This window comes from Bufo gargarizans, chromosome 4, assembly GCF_014858855.1.
Source record: "Bufo gargarizans isolate SCDJY-AF-19 chromosome 4, ASM1485885v1, whole genome shotgun sequence".
Taxonomy (NCBI): Eukaryota; Metazoa; Chordata; class Amphibia; order Anura; family Bufonidae; genus Bufo; species Bufo gargarizans.
This window is the reverse complement of record NC_058083.1, coordinates 3,696,127-3,721,807: the sequence shown is the minus strand read 5'-3', so window position 1 is coordinate 3,721,807 and position 25,681 is coordinate 3,696,127. Positions and strand designations below refer to the sequence as shown.

Below are 25,681 nucleotides of genomic sequence, written 5' to 3'. Positions count from 1 at the left end.
TCTATGTCATCCCCTCTCGGTTTTCTATTTGGCAACACACAAGGTCAGATCTCGGACCCACATATCATGTGGGACACATAACATTCAATGTACGATCGAACAGACGAAGAAACGTTTCCAACACATTAACACACAAGTCCTTGAGCCCCGTACACATTATAGAAAAACACACAGCACTGTGGTGACTATCTCTGCTTCCTCTGTCACCATCTCAGACTTTTATCCTCCCCTAGATCTTCTCTTGGAGATGTTTTTCAATCTGCAGAGTCTAGTTTATGGCTCTGAATTGGGAAGCCCTGTCTCTCTAAAACAGACACTCAGGCCAAACAACTTTCACTCCTATTATCTCAGATTGTCTCTGTTCTCGTGGACGCTATGATGGGATCCCCTGGTTTCATTCACTCATGCGACACGTGAGGAGCCTATGGTGTGTTGGTGACAAAGTTTCTTCTGACACCCTTCTTCATGGAAGGTTCCGTTATCAATTTCCAAAGACTTCACCATGTCCCCAGTGTATTTTTCACCGTGGAAATTTACTGCTGGTTATATTTCTCACACACATCCCTCTCCTTCTGTCTCTTTAAAGGGGTTGTCTGGGTTAAGAGCTGAACCCGGACATACCCATAATTTCACCCCGGCAGCCCCCCTGACTTGAGCATCGGAGCAGTTCCTTGGGAGCGCCGCGGAGGTGACGTGGCCTCCGTTTGAGCATCGCGGAGGGTACGTGTACTCCATTTGAGCGACGCAGAGGGGACGTGTCCACCATGTGACAGTTGGTAAGTGGCCTGAACTATCGGTCTGTACAGCTCTGAGGCCAGTGATTAGTGTCAGGGGGTTCAGCTCTGATATCGGGGGCCGTTCTTGTCCCTCTATGTGGGTTGATCCCTGAAATTGGGTTGCACTCTCGTCCCTTTATGGGGTTCAGCCCTGATATCGGGGGGTGCTCTGGTCCCTCTATGGTGATCCATCTCTGATATCGGGGGGCGCTCTCCTCCCTCTATGGTGGTTCATCTCTGATATCGGGGGCACTTTCGAGATCTATGGGCGTTCAGCCCTGATATCAGGGGGCGCTCTCCTCCCTCTGTGGGGGTTCAGCCCTGATATCGGGATGTGCCCTCCTCCTTCTATGAGGGTTCAGCCCTGATATTGGGGAGCTCCCTCATCCTTAAGGGATTTTTCGGTCTCTTTTCCATTATAAGCAGAAATTCTCCTGTAAACTATAAAATGTCCATTAAATGTGCAGCTCATAAACTGCTGCCAGCTGCCCATAGACTTCCAGGCTGCTGACTGCCACACCCCAATCATCCAGACGCTCAGAGGGCAGCAGGGTGAACTCCACCCTAATTCACCCGCAGGTACCTCTGCCGCATTTCGGGATCCACAAGAGGATTTACTAAGATGACAGCAGAAATGGCGGCTGGCAGCAGAGTTCCTCTTCCTGTTTGTGGCGCTCAGTATTGTATTAAGTCTGTGTGTTATCTCCTAAAGGTTCTGACTCCAGGAGGAGAAGTCCCCCTGAGAGATGTCCCCGTCCTCTGCATTCCCAGGACTGTCCAGAGGAGAAGCTCCCAGAGAACCATCAGGTAGATGGAGCTGAAGTCTCCCCAGAATCTGACCAGAAAGGGATTGAAACAAAGACCATTTTACATTTCTCTTCTTTAGAATGAAAATCTGATGGATATTAAGGCTGAGGTTAAAGATGAAGTAGAAGAGACAGATTTATGCGGCGATCAGCAGGGTAAGGATGGCCCCTGTCATGGGTCACCTGTATACTACTCCCATCTCTTCGTCACATGTAATAATCTCTCCTTTCCCTGTTTGTTTCCTACAGATGAAAGAAGTCCCCTCGAGAGATGTCCCCGTCTTCTGTATTCCCAGGACTGTCCAGAGGAGAAGCTCCCAGAGAACCATCAGGTAGATGGAGCTGAAGTCACAGAGAAAGGGATTGATCCAAAGATCATTTTACATTTCCCTCTTCCCCCTCCAGGGCGGCTCCTGACCATGAGATGATCCTCCTCCCACCAGGCAGGGACAGTGAGGGTAAAGCATCTTCTCCTCAGTGTCTTCCTGTCCTTCCAGGTGGGGAGAGGACATCATCTTCACATGGCAGCAGGTGCTATCATTCAGACTTACCTTGGGCTCTGGGCTGTGGACATCAGTATTATAGTGCGACATGTCTCGTCAAAGTGACAGGTGCCTCACCCATTTTTCACCCCATAACCCCTCCCAGAAACGCCCTAACCCCGCCCAGATCCGCCAATTTCTTTCCCTTCGCCGCCCAAAACCACGCCTAAATGTCTCCCACTTTGATATGATTTTCCTATCATTTTATACGGTTTAATATAAATTCTATATCAAATGATAAGCTTTTTATATCACTTTATAAGTCCTTATGAAATGATAAGCTTTTATTAACACTTTATATCCTATTTATAATATTTTGATACGGTTTTATACCACTTTTATGTCATTTTGTGATTTGATATCACTTTGATATTATTTTGATATGCCTTTTATATATTGGCATGCCCGGTCATGTCCAAAAGACGTATACTACACGGCCGGGCGTCTTTTAATTATAATAGCAACGATAAAAAATCAAGGATGACAAAATTTTAATCATTTAAAAAAGTTTTATTAATTTATTTATAATGCTATACCATGTAAATTAAAAGCGCTCTTATAACTGCCGCCCAAGTTTACAGTGTATGCATGTCTATGAAGTTCAATCTACCCCCATTGTGTCTTATACATGAGTGTAATTTAACTCCCACCACACTGGACAGCTGAGTCAACACATTGAATTTGAATTAAAAACCTGAAATGTCACATTCCTGCTATAAATGTGCAGCTGTCATGAGTACATCATGTCAACTATACAACCATTTCATTAAAACACCAATACATTTTCCCGCAGGTCCACAAATGTACATTAGATTGAAACTTGAAGTGGGTTATGATCATAGCACAGGACGACAGCTGTTACCTGAAACTCACGGTCCATACATGCTAACATCAAACTTTTCATTTCCTACAAGACCACACACACATGGGTATCAGGTAGCAGCTGTGACAACCTTAGAGGTGTTAATTTTCTCGGGATCTGTCTATAGCAGAGTTAACACAAAAACTATTGGTATCGTTTCAACAGCTGAGGCAAACACTATGCAGTATCTATCCATATTGTTATAGCATCTCTTTTCAGGAAACAAAATGATTGTGATTGGCTGTATCACCGCCACCACCTATTGCATATGCTAATGGTAAGAAAAATAGCTTAATATAAATGTTATATCAAATGATAAGCTTTACATATCACTGAAGTCCTTATCAAATGATAAGCTTTTATTAACACTTTATATCCCATTTATAACATTTTGATACAGTTTTATACCACTTTTATGTCATTTTGTGATTTTATATCACTTTGATATAATTTTGATATGCCTTTTATATATTGGCATGCCCGGTCATGTCCAAAAGACGTATGCTACACTAAAAAATCAAGGATGACAAAATTTTAATCATTTAAAAAAGTTGTATTAATTTTTCTTTATTTACAACACGTCTACTTACATTTTTAACAACCACTTAGGGGCCGAGAAGTTTGTGTGTAATTACAACAGCGTATACATAATTGCTTCATGTGCTTCGCTACAAAGGAGCGCACAACACGATCATTTTTTCTAAAATCACTCACTCAGTAATGGCAGAAAACCAAACTAGCGACGTCCTGGATTTGTCTGTTTAGATAACTTATAGTCTTAGAATTTTATATACAAATTTAATAAATTCTGCAGGAAATAGCTCACTCGACGGCGATAATCCATAACTATAAAAAAATGTAGATACATCGTCAGACTGTAATGTAATTAAAATCCAGTGTCGTCCCCACTTATATGAATTGTCCGTATTTACAATGTAGGCCGTCGGGCGGTCGCTGATTTTATTTTTAGGTAATAAATCGCACGGAATCACACCTTTTAAATATGCGACGGGCGTGAAAGTCGGTTTTAATAACACGTGTAATTTCGTAATTATTCATTTTCATTGAGAAGTATATAAAACTTCCCTTCTATTATTTATTTCAATAATGTTTTCATGAACTGAATACACAATCATCTGTTCTCGGTATGTTCCCCAGAAAAAGATTTTCGTGGTTAGATATGCAAACAAATTTTCGTACTTCTCTGAATAAGGGCTCTACGCCACCATAAGAGCTGACAGCTTTTGGCGTGTAGTACTGTTTTCGCAATATCTCAGCAATACTCGTCATTTTAGCAACGTTTTTAAGCAGCGTCTATCAAACAGTGTGACCCAACTCTTTACGCAATTTTAACTATTTTATTGTAAAAAGAAAAAAGCGGACTACATTTTATTTAAAAACTGTTATTGTAAAACTTATAAAAACATTACAAGACGTTGCGTACAAACACATTTTATATACATTCAAAGTAAAAAAAATTATGTAAAACAAATAAAAACATTATAATGCGTTACATACAAATACATTTTATATAAATTCAAAAGTGTAGCATCTTCAAAAGCTTCTAAAAAGAAACGTGTTTTACTGGGGTACATTTGCCGCGCCAACGTAATAATCTGCAATTTATAACGAGGGTTCTTAACAAGGACTATGTATTTAGTGTTTAAATTTATGGTTCGGCTTTTCTTACCCTGACAAAAAAAAATTGGAATGAGATACATAATGCTCAAGTTTCTGTTGTGTATGTATTTGGTGAATGCGTTTTAAATTTCAATATTTTCACAAGCCGTCTCCATTAAATCATCAGCGACTGGCAAATTTACCTTGTCCGGCGGGAATAGATCAGCGGCTGGAAAATTTTGCGGTATTCCCTCGACAAACCTGATATTTGTAAACAAACAGGTTAGTTCATCGTACAATTTCTGCCAACAAGCGTGAAACCAAATGACGTTATCAGGTTTGTGCGCCATTAACGTATCCGCTTGTATTAACAAACGCAGAAAACAATAGATATCGAGCAAAACTGAATTTTCAGAAACGTTAAACGTTTGACCGTAGAGACAAGACCGTTACGTAAAACGCAAAAGTGTGTCTACACAAAGAGACGTCTGACTGATGACTTTACAACGCTACCTTCCGGCTATTAAACATGGCGGCTCAATTTCAACACCCTTTTTCATGTATTTTAACAGGCCCCTCAAATTCCGGAAAGAGTTTTTTGTTAAACGTTTGTTAATACAAGCGGATACGTTAATGGAGCACAAACCTGATAACGTCATTTGGTTTCACGCTTGTTGGCAGAAATTGTACGATGAACTCACCAGTTTGTTTACAAATATCAGGTTTGTCGAGGAAATACCGCAATATTTTCCAGCCGCTGATCTATTCCCGCCGGACAAGGTAAATTTGGCAGTCGCTGATGATTTAATGGAGACGTCTTGTGAAAATATTGAAATGTAAAACGCATTCACCAAATTCGTACATCACAGAAACTTGAGCATTATGTATCTCATTCCAATTTTTTTTTGTCAGGGTAAGAAAAGCCGAACCATAAATTTAAACACTAAATACATGGTCCTTTTTAAGAACCCTCGTGATAAATTACAGATTATTACGTTGGCTCGGCAGATGTACCCCGGTAAAACACGTTTCTTTTTAGAAGCTTTTGAAGATGCTACACTTTTGAATCGATATAAAATGTATTTGTATGTAACGCATTATAATGTTTTTATTTGTTTTACATTATTTTTTTACTTTGAATGTATATAAAATGTGTTTGTACGCAACGTCTTGTAATGTTTTTATTCGTTTTACATAAACAGTTTTTAAATAAAATGTAGTCCGCTTTTTGCTTTTTACAATAAATCCACTATCTTGATTAGTTAAAATTGCGTAAACAGTTGGGTCACACTGTTTGATAGACGCTGCTTAAAAACGTTGCTAAAATGACGGGTATTGCCGAGATATTGCGAAAACAGTACTACAGATACCCGCAAAGCCCTTTCAACCTAATTTCAAAGATGAATCAGCGGTTCGAGAATATATGTCGCTCGTGCATATTTTCGGGAAAGCATAAGGCTGACAACGGTTTATCCGCGGACCGGTCTGAATTTCTGAACGGCTACACATTGTTCGCTTTTTATTTATCGCCGGATCAAGAACCCGGCGGTCGTTTCTCGCTAGTAAAAAGCGGAAATCTCAGAGCTGAATTGTAAACACTATTAACATGATTGTGTATTCAGTTCATGAAAACATTATTGAAATAAATAATCGAAGGGAAGTTTTATAAACTATATAGATGTATTTCCATGCGATTTATTACCTAAAAATAACCCGGCGGCCTACATTGTAAATACGGACAATTCGTATAAGCGGGGACGACACTGGATTTTAATTATATTACAGCCTGACGACGTATCTATATTTTTTGATAGTTATGGATTATTGCCGTCGAGTGAGCTATTTCCTGCTGAATTTATAACATTTTATACAAACATTCTAAGACTATAAGGTATCTAAACAGACAAATCCAGGACATCGCTAGTTCGGTCTGCGGCTATTACTGCATCTATATCTTACATTGTATAGCTAAAGGAATACCTTTTGAAAGTGTATTAGAAATGTTTACGAGTGATTTTAGAAAAAATGATCGTGTTGTGCGCTCCTTTGTAGCGAAGCGCATGAAACAACTATGTATACGCTGTTGTAATTACACACAAACTTCTCGGCCCCTAAGTGGTTGTTAAAAATTTAAGTTGACGTGTTGTAAATAAATAAACATTTATAAAACTTTTTAAAATGATTAAAATGTTGTCATCCTTGATTTTCTATTGTTGCTATTATAATTAAAAGACGCCCGGCCGTGTAGTATACGTCTTTTAGACATGACCGGGCATGCCAATATATAAAAGGCATATCAAAGTGATATAAAATCACAAAATGACATAAAAGTAATATTAAACTGTATCAAAAGGGCTTGCCAATATATAAAAGGCATATCAAATCACAAATTGACATAAAAGTGGTATAAAACTGTATAAAATTTTTATAAATGGGATATAAAGTGTTAATAAAAGCTTATCATTTGATATAAAATGTATATTTAGCCATTTTTCTTACCATTAGCATATGCAATAAGTTTTGACGGTGATACAGCCAATCACAATCATTTTGTTTCCTGAAAAGAGATGCTATAACAATATGGATAGATACTGCATAGTGTTTGCCGCAGCTGTTGAAACGATACCAATAGTTTTTGCGTTAACTCTGCTATAGACAGATCCTGAGAAAATTAACACTCTAGGGCTGTCACAGCTGCTACCTGATACCCATGTGTGTGTGGTCTTGTAGGAAATTAAAAGTTTGATGTTAGCATGTATGGACCGTGAGTTTCAGGTAACAGCTGTCGTCCTGTGCTATGATCATAACCCACTTCAAGTTTCAATCTAATGTACATTTGTGGACCTGCGGGAAAATGTATTGGTGTTTTAATGAAATGGTTGTATAGTTGACAGGATGTACTCATGACAGCTGCACATTTATAGCAGGAATGTGACATTTCAGGTTTTTTATTCAAATTCAGCTGTCCAGTGTGGTGGGAGTTAAATTACACTCATGTATAAGAGCCGCACAGACACAATGGGGGTAGATTGAACTTCATAGACATGCATACACTGTAAGCTTGGGCGGCAGTTATAAGGGCACTTTTAATTTACATGGTATAGCATTATAAATAAATTAATAAAACTTTTTTAAATGATTTACATTTTGTCATCCTTGATTTTTTATCATTGCTATTATAATTAAAAGACGTCTGGCCGTGTAGCATACGTCTTTTGGACATGACCGGGCATGCCAATATATAAAAGGCATATCAAAGTGATATCAAATCACAAAATGACATAAAGGTGGTATAAAACTGTATCAAAAGGGCATGCCAAATAAACGGCATATCAAAATGATATCAAAGTGATATCAAATCACAAAATGACATAAAAGTGGTATAAAACCGTATCAAAATGTTATAAATGGTATATAAAGTGTTAATTAAAGCTTATCATTTGATATAAAATTTATATTAAACCATATAAAATGATAGGAAAATCATATCAAAGTGGGAGGCATTTAGGCGTGGTTTGGGGCGGGAAGGGGAGAGAAATGGACGGATCTGGGCAGGGTTAGGGCATTTCTGGGAGGGGTTATGGTGTGAAAAAGGGGTCCCACTATACTACTGACATCTGGTTTGCTGTGATGTGTGGAGCCTGGTGTAAATGGCCGGCAGTGAGTGTGGTGCATATGTGCAGCGCTGGGGTATACAGAGGACTCCTGGATTAATGGTCCGTTTACTGCAGGCTCCTGATTAGTGAGAAGGATGCGTCGCTGTGAAAGTCATCATAGGAACCACGTTCTAGATGTGGCATCTGTTCTGGTAACCCCTTCACGACTTCTGATGTACATGTTTGCTAGATGTTGCGTCTTTAAAGATGACGATTGGAGCGGGAGCCATGGCCGTCTGGGGTCTGCTATTTCCCACAGCAGATACCCGGGGATAATGTTTATCAATTGGCGATGACGCCAATCGCAGACATTTAATCCCTCAGATATCATGGTCAAATGTGACAACTGTATCTGAGTTCTTAAAAACTGGGAGAATTTCGCTCCTGGGGATGGAATGTCGCCCACACGCAAAATCTTGGGAGGCGTTTGTTGATTGTTAAAGGCCGGTGCCTGCTGCAGGCTCACATGAGAGGTATAGTCCAATGTAGGCCTGCGGGTGACAGCACTACATTGGAATATACACAATACTCTATTCAGTAATGCATTAAATTCTGTTGTTGAATATAAATTGCATATTGAGATCTGGGGGCCTAAAATGATATAAAAAAACTGTTAGTTTTTTTAATTTAAAATCATCCCCTTTTCCCTATATTAAAATGTATAAAAAAATAAAGATCATAGGCTTTGCAGTGTCCCACACTGTTTGTCCTGTATGGTGTATGCTGTAATGCTAAAAAAAAATCCCACCCCCCCTCCAAATTATTATTTTTTAATAATAATTAATCAAAAAAGTATCTCTGACGCAGTTTCATAGACTTAAATATAAAAAGTTATGAGGGGCAAATATGGCGATTTCCCGTAAGTATTGCCTTGTCCCCTGATAATTTACTCCATTCACTCACTGCACGGTCCATGCACCCCAGAAACGCGCTGCTCTCGGTTCATTAGGCGTCCCGGAACATGCAGTGAACACGCGCCGTACTTATACTCTAAGCAGAGGTTTAGCTTCATTTAGCGCAACCAGGCAACCATTAGAGTTTAAGGCTTTAATGTGTAAAAAGTACAGTATTACCAAAAATAGCAAAACTAGAAATAAAAAGGAGAAAACCAAAAGTCTAATAACTTGGTCCTGGAGACGGGGAAGATCTACACTGTCCAATCCGATTGAGTCTCTCAACTAAAACCTCCCTGGCCCCTTATTTTTATCTCCACTCAGCAAAAAGGGGTTCATGTGAGATGCCGCCCCCTCCATTCCGGCTCAGCCCTCGGGATGACACTTGGTTATTCATGCTCGCTCCAGCTCCCCATCCAGATCGTATAGACACCAAATATGAGCCATGGCGGCTCTACAGGAGGTTCTGCAGTGGGGACACATGCCGTTAGGTGGGGGGGTGGACTTTACGCAAAGCCCATGATGTTCCAAATACGATTATGGAAATGATTCACCTGTAGATCTTAACAGCGATGAGTTACAGCCGATTCTATATTCACTCATATTCCCGGGTACAGTCAGAAATGCCTGTAGGCCGCCTGGCGCCCCCATATCTGGGCACTTAATGAATCTTCACAGGACAGATTGTTTTGGGTGAGTGAGGACCTCTGCATTCCTAACTGCACAGTCCAAGGGTGTCGGCATCTAATAGCCAGAAGCCGAGTGCATCACAACGGACACGGCTTATCCCACCACAAAGTAACGCAGCGGCAACGAGGGACCTCTGTTACCATATACATAACACCAGCTCAATAAAATCACATTACATATTCTATATGTGACAAGATGGCTGTCAGCTTATCATAGGAGATAAAAGAAAAAAATGCCAAAGTTTTTTTTTTTTTTGGTAAGTATCAATACTAAACAAAACTATATAAATGTGGTATCACTGTAATCGTACTGACCCGGAGAATGAAGAGAACAGGTCAGTTTTATCTCATAGGGAACGCTGTAAATACAAAACCTATAAACTATAAAAATGTGGTATCACTGTAATCGTACTGACCTGGAGAATGAAGGGAACAGGTCAGTTTTATCTCATAGGGAACGCTGTAAAAACAAAACCCATAAAACTATATAAATGTGGTATCGCTGTAATCGTACTGATCCGGAGAATGAAGAGAACAGGTCAGTTTTATCTCATAGGGAACGCTGTAAATACAAAACCCATAAACTATATAAATGTGGTATCACTGTAATCGTACTGACCCGGAGAAAGAAGAGAACAGGTCAGTTTTATCTCATAGGGAACACTGTAAATACAAAACCCATAAAACGATATAAATGTGGTATCACTGTAATCGTACTGACCCGGAGAATGAAGAGAACAGGTCAGTTTTATCTCATAGGGAACACTGTAAATACAAAACCCATAAAACTATATAAATGTGGTATCACTGTAATCGTACTGACCCGGAGAATGAAGAGAACAGGTCAGTTTTATCTCATAGGGAACACTGTAAATACCACATTTATATAGTTTTATGGGTTTTGTATTTACAGTGTTCCCTATGAGATAAAACTGACCTGTTCTCTTCATTCTCCGGGTCAGTACGATTACAGTGATACCACATTTATATAGTTTTATGGGTTTTGTATTTACAGTGTTCCCTATGAGATAAAACTGACCTGTTCCCTTCATTCTCCAGGTCAGTACGATTACAGAGATACCACATTTATATAGTTTTATGGGTTTTGTATTTACAGTGTTCCCTATGAGATAAAACTGACCTGTTCCCTTCATTCTCCAGGTCAGTACGATTACAGAGATACCACATTTATATAGTTTTATGGGTTTTGTATTTACAGAGTTCCCTATGAGATAAAACTGACTTGTTCCCTTCATTCTCCGGGTTAGTACGATTACAGTGATACCACATTTATATAGTGTTATGAGTTTTGTTTTTACAGCGTTCCCTATGAGATAAAACTGACCTGTTCTCTTCTTTCTCCGGGTCAGTACGATTACAGTGATACCACATTTATATAGTTTATGGGTTTTGTATTTACAGTGTTCCCTATGAGATAAAACTGTCCTGTTCTCTTCATTCTCCGGGTCAGTACGATTACAGTGATACCACATTTATATAGTTTTATGGGTTTTGTATCACTGTAATCGTACTGACCCGGAGAATGAAGAGAACAGGTCAGTTTTATCTCATAGGGAACACTGTAAATACAAAACCCATAAAACTATATAAATGTGGTATCACTGTAATCGTACTGACCCGAAGAATGAAGAGAACAGGACAGTTTTATCTCATAGGGAACACTGTAAATACAAAACCCATAAAACTATATAAATCTGGTATCACTGTAATCGTACTGACCCGGAGAATGAAGAGAACAGGTCAGTTTTATCTCATAGGGAACACTGTAAATACAAAACCCATAAAACTATATAAATGTGGTATCACTGTAATCGTACTGACCCGAAGAATGAAGAGAACAGGACAGTTTTATCTCATAGGGAACACTGTAAATACAAAACCCATAAAACTATATAAATGTGGTATCTCTGTAATCGTACTGACCCGGAGAATGAAGGGAACAGGTCAGTTTGATCTCATAGGGAACACTGTAAATACAAAACCCATAAAACTATATAAATGTGGTATCACTGTAATCGTACTGACCCGGAGAATGAAGGGAACAGGTCAGTTTGATCTCATAGGGAACACTGTAAATACAAAACCCATAAAACTATATAAATGTGGTATCACTGTAATCGTACTGACCCGGAGAATGAAGAGAACAGGTCAGTTTTATCTCATAGGGAACACTGTAAATACAAAACCCATAAAACTATATAAATGTGGTATCACTGTAATCGTACTGACCAGGAGAATGAATAGAACAGGTCAGTTTTATCTCATAGGGAACGCTGTAAAAACAAAACCCATAAAACTATATAAATGTGGTATCACTGTAATCGTACTGACCCGGAGAATGAAGAGAACAGGTCAGTTTTATCTCATAGGGAACGCTGTAAATACAAAACCCATAAAACGATATAAATGTGGTATCACTGTAATTGTACTGACCCGGAGAATGAAGAGAACAGGTCAGTTTTATCTCATAGGGAACGCTGTAAATACAAAACCTATAAAACCATAGCAGAATTGATTTTTTTTTTTCAATTCCTCCCCGTTTGGAATTTTTTCCAGTCTTCCACTACATCACATGCAATATTAAGTGGTTCCATTAGAAAGTACCAAATTTCCTGTTATTAACAATCCCTCATACGGCTATGTGAACAGATATATTAACACGTTATGGATCTAGGCTCTTTTGTCTGTATGCTAAATAGATGCAAATTCAGTTTTTATTCATATGCAAATGAGAAAGTTCTCACTCCCCCCTCCCCTTGATTGACAGGGCTAGACATTCTCATATTATATACTCTATATACTATAGCTTCACCACACTGAGAAAGCTAATACACGTGTCACTGCTTCATTCACAAGCAGAATGTATGATTATACAGGCACCAGTAATGTGAGCAGACAGCCTTCTCTATGTGCAGTAACCTATGTAGCAATAACAGGTCTAAATCTTGGGAGATTTTTTTTTTCCTGATATTTTTTTTTTCTTCCATATTTATTTTATGCTCTTATATAGTATAACATGGGGAGAATTTACAAACTCCACGCAGATACTGTCCTTGGTCGGATTCGAACCTAGGACCCCAGCACCAGTGCTAACCACTGAGCCACCACACTGCACACCAGTGTTATCCCCTGAGCCACCACACTACACACCAGTGCTAACCAGTGAGCCACCACACTGCACACCAGTGTTATCCCCTGAGCCACCACACTACACACCAGTGCTAACCAGTGAGCCACCACACTGCACACCAATGTTATCCCCTGAGCCACCACACTGCACACCAGTGTTATCCCCTGAGCCACCACACTGCACACCAGTGTTATCCCATGAGCCACTGTGCTACACACCAGTGCTAACCACTGAGCCACCACACTACACACCAGTGCTAACCAGAGCCACCACACTGCACACCAGTGCTAACGATTGAGCCACCACACTACACACCAGTGCTAACCATTGAGCCACCACACTGCACACCAGTGCTAACCATTGAGCCACCACACTACACACCAGTGTTATCCCCTGAGCCACCACACTACACACCAGTGCTAACCACTGAGCCACCACACTACACACCAGTGTTATCCCCTGAGCCACCACATTACACACCAGTGCTAACCACTGAGCCACCACACTACACACCAGTGTTATCCCCTGAGCCACCACATTACACACCAGTGCTAACCACGGAGCCACCACACTGCACACCAGTGCTAACCACTGAGCCACCACACTACACACCAGTGTTATCCACTGAGCCACCACACTACACACCAGTGCTAACCACTGAGCCACCACACTACACACCAGTGCTAACCACTGAGCCACCACACTACACACCAGTGTTATCCACTGAGCCACCACACTACACACCAGTGCTAACCACTGAGCCACCACACTACACACCAGTGCTAACCACTGAGCCACCATGTTTAGCCCATTATAAAAGTCTATATCATATAGAGAATAATGTTTTTTGTTGCTGATTTCTTTATAATCATATCCATTGGGGACCATAAGGATTTGATGCTCTGGAGATTTCCCACCTACAGAGAATGGAGAGGTCTGTAATTTGTATCGTAGGTTCACTTCAACTGTGAGAGACAGAATCTAAAAACTCCAGAAAATGACATTATATGATTTGTAAATAATTAATTTGCATTTTATCACATGAAATAAGTATCTGATCACCTACCAACCGGCAGGAATTCTGCTCTCACAGACCTGTTAGTGTTTCTTTAAGAAGTCCTCCGACTCTGCGCTCATTACCTGTGTTAATTGCACCTGTTTGAGCTCGTTACCTGTATAAAAGACACCTGTCCACACACTCAGTCACACTCCAACCTCTCCACCATGGCCAAGACCAAAGAGCTGTCTAAGGACACCAGGGACAAGACTGTAGACCTGCACAAGGCTGGGAAGGGCGACAGGACAATAGGCAAGCAGCTTGGTGAGAAGACAACAACTGTTGGCGAATTATTAGAAAATGGAAGAAACACAAGATGACTGTCAGTCTTCCCCGGTCTGGGGCTCCATGCAAGATCTCGCCTCGTGGGGTAAGGATGATTCTGAGAAAGGTCAGGAATCAGCCCAGAACTACACGGGAGGACCTGGTCAATGACCTGAAGAGAGATAGGACCACAGTCTGAAAGATTACCGTTAGTAACACACTACACCGTCATGGAATAAAATCCTGCAGGGCACACAAGGTCCCCCTGCTCACACCAGAACATGTCCAGGCCAGTTTGAAGCTCGCCAATGACCATCTGGATGATCCAGAGAAGGCATGGGAGAAGGTCATGTGATCAGATGAGACTAGAATAGAACTATATGACATCAACTCCAGTCGCCGTGTTTGGAGGTAGAGGAAGGATAAGTACAACCCCAAGAACACCGTCCTAATCGGGGGTGGAAACATCATACTTTGGGGGTGCTTTTCTGCAAAGGGGACAGGACGACTGCACTGTATTGAAGGGAAGATGGATGGGGCCATGTATCCTGAGACTTTGGCCAACAACCTCCTTCCCTCAGTAAGAGCATTGAAGATGGGTCGTGGTTGGGTCTTCCAACATGACAATGACCCGAAGCACACAGCCAGGAAAACTAAGGAGCGGCTCTGTAAGAAGCATTTCCAGGTCCTGGGGTGGCCGAGCCAGTCTCCAGACCTGAACCCAATCGAAAATCTTTGGAGGGAGCTGAAACCTAATGTAGCCCGGCGACAGACCCGACATCTGAAAGATCTGGAGAAGATATGTGTGGAGGAGGGGGACAAAATCCCTGCTGCAGTGTGTGCAAACCTGGTCAGGAACTACAGGAAACATCCGACCTCTGTAACTGCAAACAAAGGTTTCTGGACCAAATATTAAGTTCTGTTTTTCTATTGTATCAAATACTTATTTCCTGCAATAAAATGCTAATTAATTATTTAAAAATCATACATTTTTATTTTTTATTTTTCTGTCTCTCACAGTTGAAGTGTACCTACGATAAAAATTACAGACCTCTCCATTCTCTGTAGGTGGGAAAAACTTGCAAAATTGCCAGAATATCAAATCCTTATTTTCCCCGCTGTATTGTGCTTGTGAATAAACCAGTAATAGGGTTTAGGTTTCTAAGTAAAGTATAGTAAGGCCTTTGTTATAATTATATGACTATATATTATGTATTATAGTATAACCTGTTATTACAGGTCAAATGAGAGTAAAAATAATAAGAGAAAAAAATGTAAATACATTGCTTCTGAGAACTGGACAACCACCATCCACTTACCACCAAGCTGTAGCATTGCCACATAGAGAAGCAGGTTTATTTTCTGGTCTGAAGCGCTAACACATATTACTGGTGTCTGTATAATCATATATTGTGTCTGTGAATAAAGCAGTGATATATAGATGAGCTTTCTGAGCAGATCTCAGTGTGGTGAAGCTATAGTACATAGTGTATATGATATGTAGATGCTAGGACACCGCTCTGCCCTCAGCATGTCTTTCCTATACTTATAAGATAACACATATTACTGGTGTCTGTATAATCACACATTGTGTCTGTGAATAAAGCAGTGATATGTAGATGAGCTTTCTGAGCAGATCTCAGTGTGGTGAAGCTATAGTACATAGTGCATATGATATGGAGATGCTAGGACACCGCTCTGCCCTCAGCATGTCTTTCCTATACTTATAAGATAACACATATTACTGGTGTCTGTATAATCACACATTGTGTCTGTGAATAAAGCAGTGATATGTAGATGAGCTTTCTGAGCAGATCTCAGTGTAGTGAAGCTATAGTACATAGAGTATATGATATGTAGATGCTAGGACACAGCTCTGCCCTCAGCATGTCTTTCCTATACTTATAAGATAACACATATTACTGGTGTCTGTATAATCCTATATTGTGTCTGTGAATAAAGCAGTGATATATAGATGAGCTTTCTGAGCAGATCTCACTGTGGTGAAGCTATAGTACATAGAGTATATGATATGTAGATGCTAGGACACAGCTCTGCCCCCAGCATGTCTTTCCTATACTTATAAGATAACACATATTACTGGTGTCTGTATAATCATATATTGTGTCTGTGAATAAAGCAGTGATGTGTAGATGAGCTTTCTGAGTAGATCTCAGTGTGGCGAAGCTATAGTACATAGAGTATATGATATGTAGATGCTAGGACTCAGCTCTGCCCTCAGCATGTCTTTCCTATACTTATAAGATAACACATATTAATGGCATCTGTATAATCATACATTGTGTCTGTGAATAAAGCAGTGATATGTAGATGAGCTTTCTGAGTAGATCTCAGTGTGGCGAAGCTATAGTACATAGAGTATATGATATGTAGATCCTAGGACACAGCTAAACACAAGTCTAGCCCTGGCAATCTAGGGGAGGGGGGAGTGTTACAAAGCAGTGCTCCAAGGATTCAGCCCTGCTTCCTAGTGCTCCAACTTGCTTATTTGCATATTAATAAAAGCACAGATATCTCTGCAGCTGTTTAGCATACAGACAAAAGATATCGTTTTAATCAGCATGATTACAGGCAGTGTGTCTGGTTTAATCGACTTGATCCTGGTGACAGACATTTCTCATTGTCATGTGAATGCAGCCTAAGGATCCTCTCACATTCCCTGTCAGAAGTCAGGTGGAGGAACCATAATAGAAGTGAGGAGAAAGCTTATGGATATCTTCACCAGCTATCTGGATGGAAAAATACAAAGGAGCAGGCTCGATTTCTGAGAACCAGTAACTAGTGATCAGAAGATTCACAGACATCAGCTTGAGCTAACAAGCACATATCATGCTGAGTAAGTTATGCTAGCAGCAACTATGGCACCTCAGCATCTACACACCTCCACATGTTCGTCCCTGACGGTGCCACCACTTCCAGAATATCTAGATACTGTAGGTAAGATGGTGGCATTTCTAAGCAAACCCAACACAGTAATTTTCCTGTATTTGGATGACTTGTTACAAAAACAGAGGAGATTTGAAAATGCACAGAGAAAAGTATTGTCTTTAGAATTGACTTAAGGTATAAATCGCATTTATCATCCTGCCTCTAGCCATGCAGGCTACCATTACTACTGTGTATAACATCCAGCCTCTAGCCATGCAGTGTACCATTACTACTGTGTATAACATCTAGCCATGCAGTGTACCATTACCACAGTGTATAACATCCAGCCTCTAGCTATGCAGTCTGCCATCACCACAGTGTATAACATCCAGCCTCTAGCCATGCAGTCTGCTATCACCACAGTGTATAACATCCAGCCTCTAGCCTTGCAGTCTGCCATTACCACAGTGTATAACATCCAGCCTCTAGCCGTGCAGTCCGCCATTACCACAGTGTATAACATCCAGCCTCTAGCCATGCAGTCTGCCATTACCACAGTGTATAACATCCAGCCTCTAGCCATGCAGTGTATCATTACCACAGTGTATAACATCCAGCCTCTAGCCATGCAGTCTGCCATTACCACAGTGTATAACATTCAGCCTCTAGCCGTGCAGTCTACGATTACCGTAGTGTATAACATCCAGCCTCTAGCCGTGCAGGCTATTATTACCACAGTGTATAACATCCAGCCTCTAGCCATGCAGTCTGTGATTACCACAGTGTATAACATCCAGCCTCTAGCCATGCAGTCTGTGATTACCACAGTGTATAACATCCAGCCTCTAGCCGTGCAGTCTACCATTACCACAGTGTATAACATCCAGCCTCTAGCCGTGCAGTCTACCATTACCACAGTGTATAACATCCAGCCTCTAGCCGTGCAGTCTACCATTACCACAGTGTAAAACATCCAGCCTCTAGCCGTGCAGTCTACCATTACCACAGTGTATAACATCCAGCCTCTAGACGTGCAGGCTATTACCACAGTGTATAACATCCAGCCTCTAGCCATGCAGTCTGTCATTACCACAGTGTATAACATCCAGCCTCTAGCCATGCAGTCTACCAATACCACAGTGTATAACATCCAGCCTCTAGCCACGCAGTCTGTCATTACCACAGTGTATAACATCCAGACTCTAGTCATGCAGTCTACCATTACCACAGTGTATAACATTCAGCCTCTAGTCATGCAGTCTGTCATTACCACAGTGTATAACATCCAGCCTCTAGTCATGCAGTCTGTCATTACCACAGTGTATAACATCCAGCGTCTAGTCAGCTAGTCTAGATAAACCACAATGATAAAACTCAGCATTTTCATCACTTAGAGCTGTGGATTCTGCCCTAAGTCCGGTGGTCCAGTAATCTTTAGTTCACAGGCAGCTGCTCACACTCCTCCCCACTTTTTCAGCACTGTAAGCACTGTAGTACATATGCCTCATCCTCTTCTGGATGGAGTAGTTAGATCCTCTCTCCCTCTGCATTTCAACCATATTACAACAGTGTTCACAGGTTGGGGACAGGAAAAGTTTGGACCGAAACATTCCCAGCATTCCTGGGAAAAATGTCCCACGTGTCCACAGTTATGGCAGGTTCACCCCCCTAGCCCCATTACAGGCCGTATTTGGAAGCCTTAAGACCCTCCCCCTTTTTGCAGAGGTCAAAATCCCCAAAATGTCTCCTCTCGTTGGTCTATTGGTCTCACTGGCCTCCATGGTAACAGCTGCTCCCGATTCACCCACTGAAACCTCAGGCAGCAAGTAAATGTTCTCAAATAACTGGAGCAGGTCATCTATATCAGAGGTGCAAAAATCGGGATTTGTCCCAGTAACTTAATGGTGTGGGTCCCTCTCTCCTGTTAGCCATTGTCATCTGCACACCAAGGTATTTTCTTACCACCACCACCCACTCGATCTCTGTGGCACACACTCCTAGCATGGCCAGCTTCCGTCCCATCTCAGTCGGCCAATCCTCTGCCGTATGGGTGGCTGTCCTAGGCTGTGGTTCCTCCTCGGAGCTGCCTACCTCCTCATCTGACCTGACCTCCTCCTGTGGGTGTTCCTGGTCCCACTTAACCAAACGTATTAGGGTTGCACGGTTTTCCTCCCGCAACCACTCCAGTTCTCACCTGGATCAAATGGCTCCTCCTTTTTCAGACTCTTTTATAAAATCTTCTCTGCCAAGTCTCAGCTCGGTAACTTTCCCAGTATGCTCTCTGGAGATAGGTGATCCTACTGCTGCCACCACTTGTGAAGATCTAGAGTTGTAAGTTGTATTATTCATGGCCACGTTTAATCTCCTGGTCAGATGAGTTCGGTAAAAATCAGTTTCCAGTAAGAATAATATTTTTGTCTCTTGTTCAGGATGAAAATCTGATGGATATTAAGGCTGAGGCTAAAGATGAAGCAGAAGAGGAGACGGATTTATGGGGCAATCAGCAGGGTAAGGAGGGGGCTGTCATGGGTCACCTGGATACTACTCCCATCATCTCATCATCACATGTAATAATCTCTCCTGTCCTTGTGTGTTTCCTACAGATGGACTCCTAGAAGGAAATCCCCCCGAGAGATGTCCCCGTCCTCTGTATTCCCAGGACTGTCCAGAGGAGAAGCTCCCAGAGAACCATCAGGTAGATGGAGCTGAGCCCTATACACATCTATATAGGGGGGTCCTGCAGTCATAGAGGGGTCATAGATGGTGGGGGTCTCTTATGTGGATCTGTTAGATTTCCCACCTGTCTGCTGTATTGTCCTGAATTGTTACTCAGGGGGAAGACGTGACAGATATTAAAGTGGAGGATGAAGAAGAGCGGATGATGTGCGATCCCCCGTGTAAGAGTGAGGTGGAGGAGGACATTCCAGTCCATGTGACCACAGGTATGGAATCATGAATGGAGGAAGGGAATTGGGAGGTTTCTTAAAGGGGTCCTCTCACCTCAGTACGTTGCATTTATCATGTAGAGAAAGTTAATACAAGCCACTTACTAATATATTGTTATTATCCATTTTGCTTCCTTTACTGGCTGGATTAATTTTTATGTCACATTATACACTATTCGTTTCCATGGTTACAGACCACCCTGCAATCCATCAGTGGTGGTCGTGCCTGCACACTATAGGTAAAAGCATCAGCCTCTCTGGTGCACACATAGGCTAGTGCTTAAAGAGGACCTCTCCCCGCTCCGCCCCCAGTCTTATGGCTCTGTGTTCTGCCATACCTTTATTATTTCTACTAGAAGTTATAAATGAATTGCTAGCAATCTGCAGTAAGGGTACAGAGGGGTGTTACCAGTTGGGGGGGGGGGGTCCCTGAATAGTCTCACTCTTATCCAGTCAGTGCTGCCATTTTCAGACCCCGCCGGAATTAAAAGCGCAGCTGTGAACCCGGCCTTTGTGCAATCCAATAAATAGGCTGATATCAGGACCGGCAACTCAGGGACAGAACCGGGATCAGACAGAGGTCATGTCAAACACGAGGTCATGTCAAATCTGAGAAAGAAAAGCAGAAGTTGGTACACGGGCAGACAAATGTATAGCAGCACACCTTTGCAGGACCTTACAAGACTAGAACCTAGGAGAAAGTACCTGCAGTACCCTAGGGTCCTCAGCCATTGGCTGGGGAAGAATATGGTGCACATTTTAGAGGCGGTGGGATCCTCCTAAAATCCAGCCACTTGGACCTCATAATTCCAGGCCAGCTCATGAGGTGAGGGTACAGATCTGTATTGCTTATTGTTCCTCACCGGCGGAGTCCCAGTAAAGAAGAGGCAGCAAAAGCTATCCGGCTGGATTCTTCAAAGGTCTTGCAGAACATTGAAAGAAAGTTCCAAAGATTATGTCAGTGGGTCATCCTGTTCCAAAAGACAAGTGGCCTATGCTACAGCTTCTTCAGACAGAAAGGGCACCAGGATGGTGACATTGGACCAGTCAGTAGGAAACTAGTGATCTTGTAACTCATGAGGACATGTAACCTCCTAAGGCCCTGAAAGCGCAATCTGCATGAGCTGTTACCACCTCCTTGGCTGAGGTTGCACTGACTACCATCAAGTAGATTTGACACCTGGCCAAATCTCATGTTCTTTAGAGACTACAAATAGGTCCTGGATAGTGAGAAGAACCAATCATTTGGCTGCAAAGTCCCACCAATTTCTCTGTCATTCCTCCTGTCATTTCTGTTGTGTTTTTTTCTTCTCTACTTTGATTTCTGATTATTATATCTTTGTGTTTTTGCTTTCTGCAATTTTGAATTTCTGATGTGGATTCCACGGCAAATACAAAGAAAAGGAATCACAACTATATCTAAATCTACATGTGTGTTTGCAGCCTTCTGCTGGATTGACATGAGCATGTTATGGACATATTATCCATCCATATTATGTGATGAACTGACATCAGCTAGCAGCTTCATAAACCACTATTGTGAGAAATGGACAACAATTCTCATAACTTTTATTATCTGTGTATGTTTTATACCTGTCGTGTGATCCCATATATGTTCATGCCAGTCTGTGATTGTACGTGCCGTTCCGTCTGGGCCTGCAGGGGGAATACGCACTGCCCTTGGAGGAAATCAGTTTATCACCTGAATGTTAAAAAACCTGGCCCTTTGCAAGTGGTGATGAAGGCGGTTCCTGGAAATGCAGACACTCAGACAGCATGGACCCTCACCCAGCAGGGGTCCAGCAGCTTCTCAAATACAGTGCCAGCAGATGAAGAAAATATCTCAGAAGCAATAACTCATCTCTGGTACAACCCACGTATTTATAATTGTGATCATTGTGAATACCCATTAGTGCGGACAGGAAGCCATGTTTTAATAATATTTCATGTCTGCCAGCTGAGTAGGAGAGGTGGAGCGTGCACAGGTAATGAGGGCCATCCCAGAAGGCTGGGACAGAATAGGACGGAGACTCCTCTCAGCTCCACCCTCTGCCGAATGGGGATAAAAATGAACTATTGGGAACATTTCTTTAACATAATTTGAGGATCCGATCAACATTGGGTTGTGTTCCACTTTCCTCCTGTCCCCGGAAACCGGAAGGAACTCTGACCACACAATTCGTTGAGTAAGAACCTTTCTGCTTTTTATCATTTTATTTGTATATTATTTTGTACACGTTTATGTATGTCTTATTTCTTTAAACTTTTTGTAACTAAGTACTTGTAGCGGAGCGCTAGTGCTGCATAGGCTTTCACCGCCGGTATTCCAAGGGTTACTTCGGGATCAAGTAGTTAGCACAGGAAGCACAGCATCAGTAGTGAATAAAACCATCCACGAATATCCCATCACTCTTCCAAATAACTGGACGACACACAGTATCAGGAGCAGGCCTCCGTTTAATGCCACATACCCTGCTTTTATGCCACTCTTCCATGCAAGGGAGACACCTACAGAAAATTATCCATTCTTCAATCACAGACTGGTTACAACCCACACATCCCCTCCCCTCAGCCTGAGAAGTGATCCAACCAACAGTCCAGTGGAGACATACATTGTAGCCATTGTGTTTCTACCGAACAACCAGACGAATGCTCAGCAGGTCACTGATTACTTTTTGTCTTACAAGTAACGAACCACAGGGAACTGAACATAATATTGCAACAATAAACGTTATGGACAGACAAAATTAAGGATGGTGGATAGTAGCCAAACGCAATCCGCTACAGTACTCTACCTTGTTAGTACATTAAAACACATCTTTAATGGTTTTGCCTTGTGCCCTAAATGAGCCCAGTTACCTCCATTTTTTAAGTGTATGAGCGGTTTGCGTTACTGTGTATTTGCTATACGTGTGGCCTATGCCACTGTAAGCCTGCTTGCGAGTGGGGTGCTGTGGGGTTTTCTATGAGCCCCTAATTAATCGGTGTACTGATTTAAATGTCATCTATGGTGGCAGCGTGTTGGGGTGCATGAGAGGCTGTGTCAGGGTGTGATCAAGGCTCAATCTGAGGGCTATGTGTAGGGGCGCGAGAGATTACGTGCGTGAAATAGATCGACCCTTGACAGTCACCCCCGGGTCACGTGACAGGGCAGTACGTGACAACTATGATGCTGTGAGTTTGGGTCAGTTAAACCCGAAGCCTCATTGGAATTTTATAAATGTATTCCCTTTGTTGTTTGAAGATCAAATCATAAAATCCTTTTTTAATCCTTACAGAAAACTCCTGTAAGAAGCTTGGAGGAAACGTCCTGTTATCTCTAGATTTCTCTTCAGGAGAAAATCTTGTTACCTGTAATGTACACCCAGGACTTCACAGTGCAGATCCATCATATAATCCTCCTAATCGTGAGGAACCTTCTCCTGACCAAACACAGTTGAAAGGCGGTAAAAGATTTCAATGTGTGGAATGTGGAAAACAGTTTAGATATAATTTAGAACTTTCTGTTCACAGAAGAAGTCACACAGGAGAAAAGCCATATTCATGTACACAATGTGGGAAATGTTTTACCATTAAATCAAGCTTTGAGGAACATAAGAGAAGTCACAAAGGAGAGAAGCCATATTCATGTTCAGAATGTGGAAAATGTTTTACCAAGAAATCTAATCTCGATCAGCATAAGAGAATTCACACAGGAGAGAAGTCATATAAATGTTCACTGTGTAAAAAATGTTTTAGATATAGATCAGCTTGGATTACACATGAGAGAATTCACACAGGAGATAAGCCATATTCATGTTCTGAATGTGGGAAATGTTTTACCAAGAAATCAAATCTTGTTCAGCATAAGAGAATTCACACAGGAGAGAAGTCATATACATGTTCACTGTGTGAAAAATGTTTTAGACATAGATCAGCTTGGATTACACATGAGAGAATTCACACAGGAGAGAAGCCATATTCCTGCTTAGAATGTGGGAAATGCTTTATAAGTAAATCTAGTCTTGTTAAACACAAGAGAATTCACACTGGACAGAAGCCTTATTCATGTTCAGAATGTGGGAAATTGTTTAGAGATAAATCAAGTCTTGTTAAACACGAGCGAATTCACACAGGAGAGAAGCCGTATTCATGTTCAGAATGTGGGAAATGTTTTACAAGTAAAACAGAACTTAATATACATCAGAGAATTCACACAGGAGAGAAGCCATATTCATGTTCAGAATGTGGGAAATGTTTTACAAGTAAAACGGAACTTAATATACATCAGAGAATTCACACAGGAGAGAAGCCATATTCATGTTCAGAATGTGGGAAATGTTTTATAAATAAATCATCTCTTTTAACTCATGAGAGAAGCCACACAGGAGAGAAGCCGTATTCATGTACTGTATGTGGGAAATGTTTTACACAAAATGCAACTCTTGTTAAACATAAAAGAATTCACACAGGAGAGAAGCCATATTCATGTTCAGATTGTGGGAAATGCTTTACCAATCAGTCACATCTTGCTAGACATGAGAGAATTCACATAGGACATAAGCCGTATTCATGTTCAGAATGTGGAAAATGCTTTACCCAGAAAACAAATCTTGTTACACATGAGAAAAGTCACAAAGTGTAGAAGCCATATTCCTGTTTAAAGTGTGGGAAATGCTTTACAAATAAACAAAGTCTTGTTACTCATGAGAGAATCCACACAGGAGAGAACCAATGTTGATGTTTTGTATAAGAATTTTTTAGAAGAAAATTACATTTTGAAACTCCTTATCAAATTCACACACAGAAGAAACCATAATCCTGTTAGGAATGAGGGGAATGTTATGCGAAAAATAGGACTTTATTCATGAAAGAGCTTTATTTATTGTTAGAGCAATGATGATGATTTGTCCCCATGAACCTTGTTTCTTCTTACTGTATTCATACCTCCAACTGGAAGACTCCAGAGGGACAAAGTGTAAGGGGAAGAACACCCTATGGAGACCTTTATGTAATATACATATATGGACATATTGATAAGTGATCTTTATTCATACAGTATATAAAGGTGATGGATTTGGAGAATTGTTAGCAGCGCTGGGACTCTAGGTTTGAATCTAAGGACAGCATCTACATGGAGTTTGTTTGTTATTTTTGTGTTCTCCACTTTTATCCGGGTTCTCCACTTTCATCTCACACTCCAGTAATATACTAAGACAGGGATGGCCAACCTTCAACTCTCCAGCTGTTGCAAAACTACAACTCCCTGCATGCCCAGAGAGCCTATAGCTATCAGGGCATGTTGGGAGTTGTGGTTTTACAACAGCTGGAGGGCTGCAGGTTGGGCATCGCTGTACTAAGATGTTACAGGTTTGGCTTCTCTTTATTTTCCTGTGCTGAAAATACAGTCACTTGCTAATATAATGTCGTAAGGTCTTTTGAAAATCTGCTCTGAAGTCCTTATTATTATACTGCTGCCACTTGTGTACTCCAACAGGCCTTACTGCCTTTATGGCTTTCCTGTTCTGAACATGGCGTTATGAAGGGATTTG

The 25,681-nt window shown here is 41.3% G+C and overlaps 1 protein-coding gene and 1 long non-coding RNA gene across 2 annotated transcripts; both read left to right on the top strand.

Moving 5' to 3' along the window:
* The first annotated feature begins 1,692 nt into the window (after positions 1–1,692).
* Positions 1,693–19,699, top strand: LOC122935830. Its single transcript, XR_006388830.1, has 3 exons — positions 1,693–1,738; positions 1,832–1,914; positions 19,635–19,699. It is a non-coding gene; the product is annotated as an uncharacterized LOC122935830 (long non-coding RNA).
* A 149-nt stretch (positions 19,700–19,848) lies between these two features.
* LOC122935828 (oocyte zinc finger protein XlCOF19-like) lies at positions 19,849–24,285 on the top strand (the record flags this gene model as incomplete). The annotated part of the gene is made up of 3 exons (XM_044291735.1): positions 19,849–19,900; positions 20,039–20,147; positions 23,429–24,285. Coding segments are annotated over exons 2-3 (921 nt in total), but the record flags the coding sequence as incomplete, so codon positions are not given.
* Between the last annotated feature and the right edge of the window lie 1,396 nt (positions 24,286–25,681).